The following is a 12,246-nucleotide window of genomic DNA, read 5'->3' as shown; positions in this document are numbered from 1 at the left end:
TAAGTCCTTCTAGTAACCCAGCACTGGCCGAGACACTCCTGACATAAGAACTTTGTCAGCCTCATCACAGAAGGCCCCTGGTGCCTTTCCAGCTCTTCCTGACCTGCTATCTCATAGCTCTCTCTTCCCCCTGCAGGTTTTGTCCTAGGTCAAATGAACCATGATTAAGGTAAGGAATGTGGTTTCTTTTCACATTTTCAACTGTGAGTCGGCCTACAACGAGGTGCCTTCCTTCCTCATGCCGGTCATTTCCTGGTCCTTCTTCCTCACCCATATCAACATGCTAGAGGGTAGACACTTTAGCATCAGTTTTCCCGCCTTGAGGGACTGATTCAGGACATCCTATTGTTCCTAAATGCCCCATTGAATGTAACGACAAATTAAAAAATTTTGTACTCACCATAAAATCTCTTTCTTCGAGACCTCATTGGGGAACACAGCATCCCACCCATTTTTCTGAGGTTTTGTTGCCCCTAGCGGTGTGGTGTTCTTCTTTTTTTTTTTTTTTATTAATTTTTTTCTGCCATTTCTTTGTGCTCCTTCTGCTGATGAGGTACACACCTGGTATAGTCTGCCAACTTTTTTTTTTTTTATTAGTGTCTAGTCTACTAGTGGCAGCAGCCTATAGCCATGGTTTTCTTTGTCCTTTAATAAAGTCTACGAGAAAGGAGAGATTTACGGTGAGTACAAAAAAAATTCTCTAATCCCAGGCATAATTAAATGTCATTCCATTTTTTTTTTTAATCATATTGCTTTTAATATGATATTAACATAAATTTTATTTATTTGTGTTCTCATGTTCTACTTTTTACTTTGTTCTTACTTTTACTTCTTTATGGGGGCTGCCATTTTTTTTTCATCTCTGTATGTGTCGATTAACGACACATACAGAGATGGAATACGGCACATACAACCCCATAGAGAATGCGAACAGGAGCCGTTCCATTCTCTGAAGCGTAGGCCGTCTGTGTGGAAACGGCGCATGCGCCGCTCCCACACAGACCAAAACGAAGCTCGTTCGCAGAGCGAAATCCGGCGCCATTTTCATGTGGACCATAAGCCACTGCCGGACAGTAAGATGACGAATTCCGGCCACGGCTTCCGGCCATATGTTCAAGGAAGCGAAGGGCAAGGAATAGGAGCGGAGGCAGCGGCAGGAGAAGGTAATTTATGTTCGTGTATGTGATGTGTGTATTAGGTTCGTGTATGTTCATGTTATACTGTCTGCTGAGCACTGTATCTAATCCTCCTACACTGTGCAGTCGCTCAGAAAATGGCGGCACACAGTGTAGGAGGTTTTGAAGATTCAAACCCCTCCTTCTCCTGGCACTAGCCAGAATAAGGGAGAGGGGATTGTGTGAGGACACTAGAGAGAGTGTGTCTACCCCAAATTTGCAGCATAAAGCAATGAGGTTGCTTTACCACAATGACCATGCTGCATTTTTGGGAACTGCTCCCTCTAGTGTCCAGCACATGTAAATGTTATAAATTAGAATCTAATTTATAATATTTCCTGACTTGTGAAAAAATTTAAAAAATTCAAACAATGTGTAACCACTTAAATAATAATTGTTTTAACTGAAAAAAAAAATTCTAGCGACACATTCCCTTTAAGTTTACTTACTGTTGATTCTCCAATCACATCTGCTGGAAGTATGTTCCAAGGTTTTTCTACTCTTTCAGTAAAATCCCCCAACTAATTTCAGTTTGTGCCCCCTTGTTCTTGCGCCCCCAACTCTCCTGAGCCTAATTTAAAACTTTCACCTATTTAAAGGTAGCAATCATACCCCCCAATCCCTTCTTTCCTCTTGAGTCTGAGAACCCTATATCCAGTTTAGATAATTCTCTGTGAGTTACTCATTGCAGCAGCACAAATCATTCCCATGTCCTGGTCTCTAGGCTAATAGCTCTTGCCTAACCCACAGTGTAATAAACTCATTGGGGTAATAAATGCACTTAACAAGCCACACACTGGTTTCAGATGAACATAAAGACAGGTTTGCAGCCACTGGCTATGAACAGGGATTCACTGACAGCAAACAGAGATCTTAGAATTAAAACACTAAGTATCTTTAAAAGTTGACACATTTCTTGTCATTATACAATGAATAAGCTTGATTTACATAAAACTGGAAAACCAGTGATATCTGAGTTGGAAACAAATACTGTTTTGAAGAAGGTACTTGCAAAGATGATAGTTGTTTGGACAATCACTACTTGTTATAAGGGTCCCTTGACAATAAACTGATCACAAATTGTCTGCCTACTGGGACCCCCAGCGATCAGCTGTAATCTGGCAGTAAGCCATCACAGGGGAAATTTCGCATTAAACGGTTCAAATCAAAGATTTGCGGGCCGTTGATGGGTGACAGAGGGAGCCCCCTTCCCCTGTAAACCATTTAAATGCCGCAGTCGCTATTGACAACAGCATTTAAGGGGTTAAACGGTCACGATCTAAGGCGACTTTAACTCTACCGTTAGAGCAGGAGCCGGGGTGTCATCAAGACAGCCAAGCACCCTAGACTAGGCTGCTTTGAAAAGGCGGCGGCTTAGTCTAAGGGCCTTGTCTTTCCGTTCCGGGGTTCCGTCTGAGGTTTCCGTCGGGTGAACCCCGCAACGGAAAGTCAAACTGAAACCACAGCTTCCGTTTCAGTCACCATTGATATCAATGGAGACTGAAACATTGCTAATGGTTTCCATTCGCCACTATTCCGGCAGGTTTCCGTTTTAACGACGGAATCAATAGCGCAGTCGACCATTAGCAATGTTTCCGTCACCATTGATATCAATGGTGACTGAAACGGAAGCTGTGGTTTCAGTTTGACTTTCCGTTGCGGGGTTCACCCGGCGGAAACCTCAGACGGAACATCGGAACGGAAAGCCAACGTTGATGTGAACATTCCCTAAGGCCCATTAGTGACTGCCGTGAAAAGGCGTATTGGTGGTCACTAACTGGTTAACAAAGTTAGTTGTTGTTACTTTTACCTATAGCATTCCTTTGCTTCAAATATCTATTTATATGTTATTTTTCTTCCCAAGGCTGAAAATCGTATACTTTTAAGTAGGGCTAGTTGATTAATTGAATGCATTTGATTAATTTGCCATTTGGGGGACTCACAATTGTGTTTTTGTACATGATAATTAAATCAGCGCACATAGTGGAAGCCCCGGCGCTTCCCACATATACAGTGTTATTGACCTCGCTTCCATGGCAGCTTAGTGTTGCTGCTGCTGGCGGAATGCATATTGCGCAATTGTTTCAGGACGCAGTGTCGCGGATATTTTTTATCCTCCCCGCACTGTAATTAAGGCGAAGAGGAGACGGAAACCTGTTAAGATGGACTATGGGGAAGTGACTGGAGACTAGATTCGGGTGTGCAAAATTGCAGGGTACGATACTAGGAGGAGGGTGCAGTGGCAGCTGAGCGCTGAGATTTTCTCCTGGGAAAATCCCTGTGCTGTGGTGTCACAGCAGGACAACATGAGAGGCAGTGGAGATGTCGGTAGCAGGGCAGGATGGAGATGAAAGATGTGGATGAACCCTACAGGGTGGAAGAAGGTAGTGGTGCACCTGGAGATGCCCGGCCTGGAAAATATGTCCCCATTGTGTAGGTGACTTTGTGATCATTACACTTTGGGATTGCGGAGTGTTTGTGGCAGGTTAATCCTTCCTGTAGCCGTAATTAACCAAAACACCTCAGCCCTAAACAGCAGGTCCTGTAACACATCAGCATAGAGCAGAGCTTGGGGTTCAATGCAGTAATATCCATATGATCATGCGTTATTGAATCCCATTCTTTTACATAAGGGAATTGTATGCACAGCAATTCCTTAATATATTCTGATTATCCATAGAATGTATATACTACTTGACTGAACCCCGTCCTTTTACATAAATGCAGCATGCACAGCAATTCCTAAAAATCATATCTGTTATGTCTCCTATTAAATAGTGCCCTACTTTTACTTAAAGGGGTATTCCCATATCTAAGATTTATGGCTTAGCCACAGGATATTTCATAAATGGCTGATAGATGCAAGTCCCACCTCTGGGAGCCACACCTATCTCCAGAACGGGGGTCACCAGACCCCATCCCATCTGGTGAAATGGCCACTGCATCCAGGCGGAGTCGTGTCTGGGAATTACGAAAACAACTGTTCTTGCTGTGCTTCATTGTTTCCGTAACTCCCATTCACATCTGTAGGGGTTACAGAAAAACCGCCAAGCACAACAAGGTGGACCGTGGTTGGGAGATCCCTGTTTGGGAGTTAGATGTGGGCCCCAGAAGTAGTACCTGCATCTATCAGACATTCATAGCATATCCTGTGGCTATGCCATAAATGTCTGGGAAAACCCCATGAATGTGGCTGCATCAGGCTCCGATTCACCACGCACAGTTCAGTGATCTGGTGTCGGGAGAAGGAGCCTGATATATTCCGTACGGGCTTCCTTCTCCACCAGCTATGATGCCAGTTTCTTTGCCATAGCTAATTAGAAATGGTTGTTGGAATGAAGAAGCCTTCATCAAATATATCCAAATCCTTATGGCTTTGTTCACTAAACTTCTTTTTTTTTTTTTTTTAAGTTTCAGCAAAAAAACAAAAGTAGAGATTAAAATCCAGTATCGTCCCTAAGGTTGAAAAAAAATGGCGCTTTTATTTTTAGGCTATATCGCTCAGCACTACTTTTTAAGTTCTATTTACTCTATTATTTCACAATGCTTTTGCTGGCTTTTTTGCCCTAGGTCAACGAATGAGCTTCCACCGCATCTGGAAAAAGCAAAGCAAAAAGCTAATGATGCTTTTGCTCGGCAGCAATGGAGCCAGGCAATTGAACTTTATAGTCATGCCATGCAAAGGGCCCCTCAAAGTGCTATGTTGTTTGGAAATCGGGCTGCCGCATACATGAAGCGGAAGTGGTGAGAACAAAAGATACTGGAATTGGACAGTAAGAGTGGTGCAGAGCTATATTTGATTCTTACTCTTGCCTTTTTGTTCTAATGCTAGGGATGGGGATCATTATGATGCATTGAGAGACTGCCTGCAAGCTCTGGCACTGAACCCAGCCCATCTGAAAGCACATTTCCGTCTGGCACGCTGCTTGTTTGAACTGCGCTATGTTTCTGAAGCGCTGGATTGTTTGGAGGAATTTAAGGCAAAGTTTCCAGAACAGGCCCAAAGCAGTGCATGTGATGCTCTGGACAGGGACATAAGGGTTGCCTTATTCTCCAAAAATGAAAATCGTAAGTTCGCTTTATTTTAAAATATAATTTTACTAATCGTGTTGTCATGTGACTTGTTCGTTATAGCTGTTTGTATTTCATATATATCCCAGTTAGTGGCCTATTTACCCCTTTCTTACTCATAACATAAGCAAAAAGACTCTTTTGTGGCCTATGATATCACCATCACTTACTCCATTGATTACAAAACTAAAGCCATTTCATTTTTATTGTTGAGCTAGGCCCTAAGCCACTCATATAGTTATTAGGTTTTTGTCACCGCTATAAGAAATTCCAATTTCCATAAATGTTCCGAAACCTCTTTAGTCATAAAAACAAATCTGTCTAGAGAAGCACGGTAAATAGTAGACAGGAGGGGGATGCAGCTGCAGTCTCTCTTTCTGTCTCTCTCCAAAGCCAAAACTATACTCCCCTCCCCTAGCGCTCCCATGTCAACATTTCACATCCGACCTCCAGCGGTGAGGTTTTATCCAAAGCAAAATCTGCAAGAGGATTTGATTGCAAATTTCTTTCCAATAGGGAAAATCTGCAACAAAACCGTGCACTTTTTAACAACATAAATTGACACTGCAGGTTAATTTCTGCATTGAAAATGCCCGCAGCAGGTGGATGAGATTTTTTTCAACCACTTTGCTGCTACTGTATTCTGCTGTGGGTTTTCTGTCTGCAAATCCGGATGGAAAATCTGCAGGATATCCGCAGATGTAGCCACACATGGAGGCCTAAACACACAGATGACACACAATTACCAACTGCTTTACAGTTAACCACCAAAGTCGACGCTATTGTTTCTGCTAAAAAAACGGGAACCTTACGGAACGGAAACCAAATGCAATGGAAGCATTACCATTGAAATCAATGGTAATGCAAATGGAACCTATCGTTTGGCTTTCCGTTCATGGGTTCCTCCGACAGAAAGGTCAAACGGAACGCATAAACAGAAGCCTGACGCTGATATGAACAGGCTCTAAGGCCCCATGCACACCACTGTCATTTTCATTCGTAATTACGGCTGAAATTGCAGAACCATTCATTTCTATTGGCCACGGACACCTCTCAATATATTTACCGATGTGTGTCCGGGCCGTAGAAAAAAGCAGCAAAATACAGAACATGTCCTATTCTTGTCTGCAATTGCGGCACGGGCTCAGTGATAGAAGTCTATGGGCACTTCCGTAATGGCAGATGCCTACGGACGTGTATCTGTAGCCGTTAGATCCGTATTTGCAGATAGTAAAAAATATTATGGCCGTATGCATGAGGCCTAACACATTCAATTTGAAAAACATTTTATTTTTTTCAGTGTAGATATTTGTCTAATGTAAATATAGGTGTCACATAAATCGGGTCGCTTTTTAAAGAGTTATTTCCATCCTATAAAGTAATGGCATATCTCTAGGATATACTAGTGCTGCGGCCCCTTCATTCTCAGGATCGGTGAGGGTCCCAGAGTTTGGACCACCACCGATGATAAAGTTATGGCATATCCTAGCAGCAGAAGATGCTGCTTATTACATGAGCTGCTGTAGGGCAAAACTGTTTTGAACTTTTCCTCCAGCCATAATCCGTAGGAAGGTGGGGGGGAGAGTAAATATACTACTATATCTTCTTGGCAATACACTAGTCATTTTTGTTGTCCAGAACAAATATAGCAGTCGGTCCCGTTTTTTTTTTGTTTTTTTTAATTTTTTTATTACCAAAGACATCTCTTAAAAACCCAATCTGATCCGTTGTTCTTTTTTTGGGGAATATTGTTGAGTGCAATACGACAGATATTAATAGCCCAGGTTACAGATCTAGGCAGAAACGCAGCCTAGGTAATACATCAAGAAAGAGATTGATCAGCAATTTGTCCAGATGCCAATCTTCACAGACCACCCATAGAACAACAAGTTGTTTGGAAACAGGCCACGTGAAATTTCTAGTGAATTGCTAGATTTTAGTATGGTTGGGAAAACAAATCTCCATCAAATGCAGCGAAAGACCATTCATTCTTATCTGTATCTCCCAAACAGAAGATGATAAAAAAGGAAGCTCTGTGCGTCTACGATCTGGGGGCAGGAAGGATTCTCTCTCAGAAGATGAGCTGCTGCTTAGAGAAAGAAGCCTGGATTATAAACATAGATATTGTGGTCACTGTAACACAACTACAGACATAAAAGAAGCCAGCTTTATGGGAAGGTAAGACAACTAACTTTTTTTTTCTTTAAAAACCACTTCATGTTGCATATCATTGTTATAATTGCATTAACTCCAATTCTTATGTATTACATTTTACAAGCAAACATTACCTTGTTACCGGTATATATTTTTTACCTTTTAATGTTTCCCTTTCTGGTTTTCCTAGTAATGCACAGTACATAGTAAGTGGTTCAGATGATGGCTCGTTCTTTATCTGGGAGAAGGAGACTTCTGCTCTTATCCGGGTCCTGCAAGGAGATGAATCCATTGTTAACTGCCTACAACCTCATCCAAGCTACTGCTACTTGGCTACAAGTGGTATTGACCCTGTTGTGAGACTATGGAGCCCACGTTCTGAGGTTTGAAAGCAATTTTATGGGACCATGCACCTTTTACTTTACTGTACAGCTCCCTGCTTCAAAGGAGCTTCTAGACAGGAGCCATGACCGGGCTGTAGTATAAATAGGGCATCTTTAAAGTATTACTAAACTTTAATAAAGTGTCATGTCATAAGTTTTAATCGGTGGGGTCCAAGAGCTGAGCCCCCCCACCGATCACTAAAAGTGGTTGAAGCGCTCGGCCCCTCCGTTTCTGACCGGCTCGTCTCGGCAAGCCGAGTGAACAGTGTTTGGACTTTCTGTTGAGCCTGTACACTGCACTGAGTAAACCCAATCGGAAATGAATGGGCACAGCACTCAGAGGAGTGCTTCTGCCCCTTGGTTTAAGCGATCAGTGGGGGTCCCAGCACCCGGACCCCCACTGATTAAAACTTCAGACATTTCTCTATGACATGTCAAAAGTTTTATGAAAGTTTAGTTACCCTTCAAGAGTTCCTAAATTAACGCTTTCGCTGACAGTAGTTTCTGAACATTTTGGCCTTGGTAGTTTAGACAATATTCACAGTTCTAACTTGCAAACAAAACCTAAATTATGGAATTAGACACCAAACAAATGGCCACCCAGCACTTCACATGTAAAAGTCGTACTTCGTAGTTTTCAGTCATGACCATCTTCATGCAGCGTGACAATAACTTCTTACAAAAATGGCATGAAAGTTCAATTGACTTACTAAGAAGCTGAGCAGACCACAAAATCCAAAAATGAAAGTTGTGCGAACCCATGTCTACGTCTACATGCTCATCTTAAAAAAAAAAATAAAAAAAATATTGTAGGAATGCATGAATATAGTTTTAGGTTTGAGATGAAAAAAAACATGGGTAACATTAGCATAACCAGGATTGAACGTAAACCCCAAACTAGGTATTTTCTAAGAGCAGATAACCTTACAATTTCAATAGTCTTACTCCGGTGTTTACAGCCATGACCACCTACATGCAACTTGTAATACTAGTTAAAAATTATCGTTCATTCTAGCAATCAGTGTGTGGAAATCTAATTTCTGACTAACAGAATTTAGTGATGTTCATTATCGCTATAACTATATAACCGGTATTGGTCGAGAAGCGTTCATAGGGATTGTAGAGGCTCTGGGCCCGAGGAAATTATGACAGAAAGTATGCCCGTTGAGAACAAATGGACAAACAAATGTTTGTAATGTAACTCTGGGGCGCGGCCGATGACCGCGATCATGCCGGCCACAGTGCACGGCAACATTTTTTAACACTATCAAACCTGCAAATCACACTTTTAATACAACTTCAGGTTTAAGGGGTCTTCCAATCTTAGGCATGTAGGGCATATCCTTAGGATATGCCATAAATGTCCGATAGTTGCAGGTCCCAACTTTGAGACCCGCACCTATTTCGTGCATTGGGCTCCCCTGACCCTGTACAGGCCTGGTGAGGCATCGTTGCACAGTGAGCTCGGCTGTTTCTGTAATCCCAGCCACCTCTCCACTGAGTTTCTGTCTGCCAGGGGCTGCCTCACCAGGCGGGGTTGGGGAACAACCCGTTCTCGAGATAGGTGCGGTTCCCATAGCCGCCATCCATATCTATCAAATGTGTAGGGGATATCCTGTGGATATGCAATAATGTCTAAGATAGGAATAACCCTGAAATGATCGGCGACTGAAAGTTGTCTAAACCCCTGACTCTCCACATTAAGAGCCACAATTTGGGCACAATATAAGCTTTTCTAGTCAGAACGTGAGTACAGTCACTCGTTAAAAAAATAGTTTCCTGTCAGTACGTGACTCTGTTATGAAGGCAGGCTCCCTTGGAAGAATATAGTACATATCCATGGTAGTTCCATACTTTGTGCAGATCTGCCCACCACCTGTTTACTCTGTAGAGCCACTAAATTTTGAGGTGTCTATAGATAGCTGTCCTTTTTTGTTTTAGATTACTTGCTGTTGCAATCCAGTGTGTCATTTTTGTTCTTTTTTTTTATTTTTATGTTAAGCGTACTATACCCAAAGAAACGTTTTTCTTCCTTTGCAGAGTGAAGGGGCTGACAGGCGAGTAGTACAGGACATGGAGAGTGCTTGCCAAGCTAACCAAAGAAGAATGAATGCTGACCCCTTGGAAGTAATGCTTCTGAACATGGGTTACAGAATTACAGGACTGAGTGGAGGAGGTCCAGCATCTGGTGATGGAGGTTCAGATGATGATGATGATGAAGATTCTACTGAGGGACAAGTGCAGTGCCGGACCAGCTAACCTTGACAGGAAGAAGATATGTGCGGGATATGGGGTGTACACACCTATATAAAGACAAGCTTGACCATATTTTAATGGCCACTCATCTTGCTTTGAAAAAGTTCTGTACAGACCAATGTACCTCATATTGACAATGATAGAAAAGGTGGAAGTTGAAAAATAATCCTTCCACATTAAAGCCACCACCACTATAGATAACTTAACTAACAACAAGGCATCGTGTCACCCCCCCCCCCCCCCTCCCAAGCGCCAAAATAATTTGGATGCTGATCACTGCACAACCCCATCCTCTTCTATATTCACCGGGGTAAACATAATTGAAAAGACACTAAAAATAGGTAGTAATGCCTGTGTGCGCTATTTTTCTGGATATCCAGCATTTTCTTTCAAGATTTACAAGTTGGACTGAATCTGCATCATTTGAAGGGTTAATATGAGTGCTTGAGGCAGCTAAGAGAATTGCAGAAATAGCTATGACTTAGATTATTAAGCGGTGTTTAGCATATTTGCAAGAGAGATTACTTTTGGGCCTGGTTCAAAATGGTTAAGGTTACACGCAGGTAGGCCTTTTGTGATTTTTTTTTTTGAAGCCTATGTTTCTAGATTTTATCATCTAGAAGCATGGTCTGTAGATGTTATGCCTAGTTTTAACTAATGTGAAGACCTCTTTTGGTGGTCTAGAATATTGTCTAGACCCTGCTAATTGGCTTATTACTATAGGTTCACACCAAGGCTGCTCTACGTTTGCCCTCTCACAACCTGAGAGACTTTTCTGCTGCCAGCACCATCTCTCCCTGATTTTTGATTTTTCTAATGGGGAAAGCTGTCTTTGACTTGTGAGTGACTCTGCTCAATTTGTATTTGATGTACATCTACAAATAAAAAAAAGTTCTTTATTTCTGAGCAGAAGTGCTATGCATTCTAAGTTTTTTTTTGGACACTTACATACACCGGCTTGTGAAGTCAGCCACTTTCCACTCTTCTGACTGAAAACTACTGCTTAAAGAGACTCTGTCACCACATTATAAGTGCCCTGTCTCCTATATAAGGAGATCGGCGCTGTAATGTAGGTGACAGTAATGCTTTTTATTTAAAAAAACGATCTTTTTTCACAAAAAAGATTCAGAAGTGTCAGGATTCTGAATACACATGACGTCCAGGCTGGATTTCATGTGTATTCATTATCAGGACACTGTAGTAATGTTAGGGTTTGTGTATGTAGCTGCACATAGTGATATAACTATATCGCTAGTGCAGTGTAAATGAATGGAGAGGAGTGCATGATGCCGATTGGTCAGCGTCATGCACTCCTCTGTACAACGCCCACTTGGTCGAAAGTAAAAGTACGCCCACTTGGGCATTAAGAAAGCTCATTAGCATAAACTAAAATCGCTCCTAACGTTGTGAAAAAAGATCGTTTTTTTAAATAAAAAGCATTACTGTCACCTACATTACAGCGCCCATCTCCTTATATAGGAGACAGGGCACTTATAATGTGGTGACAGAGTCTCTTTAAGCAAGCCGTATATCATAAAGAACAGATGAAGTGCATTATTTACTATAGCTTACTCTCATTCAAATAAGTAAGGGTGTATTCACACGGTGCGGTTCATACCGCGCAGCCGAAAACTGCACCAAAAAAAGTGAGCGTTTTTAAATGATGTTTTTGGCCGCGCAGCAAATAACCCGACAAAACCGTACCATGTGAATACACCCTAAGGTAGCGTAGATGGTCACGGCCCTATTTACTGATTCCAGTATCACTGTCCTCTGATTGTGGAACCTGTAGACTTGCCTAGAAAGGCATTAACCATCTACATGGGAAATAAAGCATGTTTCTTAGGCAATGATAGGGTTTATTGTTGCGTCTGTATGAATGCTGCCCTTTTCTAAATTACAGCTGGAAAAATCCCAGATTGCTACTGGATCGTTTTCTATGAACCATGAATGTTTTAGAAACTGCTGAACTATTAAAAAAAAAAATCTTCTCCTGGAGTTGGCTAACTGGTTTCTAAGGCTATAGTGTTTTCTATACTTGGTTATACAGACTGGGAGTTTATACTGGAGGTAGCGTATAATTCAGTGGAAAATGGGTACCGTGTTTTTCTAACCTTCTGGATAGCCAGTAGAAATCTTGGTAAAATGAAACAAAAAAGAGAGACAGACGCGCTAAACATTTTGCAATTCAACTAATTGTTATAGAG

General features: G+C 41.8%; 1 protein-coding gene across 5 annotated transcripts in view; it reads left to right on the top strand.

Annotated features, from left to right (window-relative positions):
* WDTC1 (WD and tetratricopeptide repeats 1) overlaps positions 1-10,945 on the top strand; it is a 42,158-nt gene extending 31,213 nt beyond the window's left edge. For all 5 annotated transcript variants that reach the window (XM_075853443.1, XM_075853442.1, XM_075853445.1 and 2 more), the window contains exons 12-16: positions 4,746-4,919; positions 5,008-5,243; positions 7,259-7,424; positions 7,591-7,783; positions 9,824-10,945. In XM_075853443.1, the coding sequence (XP_075709558.1) occupies positions 4,746-4,919; positions 5,008-5,243; positions 7,259-7,424; positions 7,591-7,783; positions 9,824-10,042 (988 nt within the window). In that variant the 3' untranslated portion in view covers positions 10,043-10,945. The remainder of the gene's footprint in view (positions 1-4,745; positions 4,920-5,007; positions 5,244-7,258; positions 7,425-7,590; positions 7,784-9,823) is intronic.
* Positions 10,946-12,246: the final 1,301 nt, after the last annotated feature.

This window comes from Rhinoderma darwinii, chromosome 2 (assembly GCF_050947455.1).
Source record: "Rhinoderma darwinii isolate aRhiDar2 chromosome 2, aRhiDar2.hap1, whole genome shotgun sequence".
Taxonomy (NCBI): Eukaryota; Metazoa; Chordata; class Amphibia; order Anura; family Rhinodermatidae; genus Rhinoderma; species Rhinoderma darwinii.
This window is presented reverse-complemented; position numbering and strand designations above follow the sequence as displayed.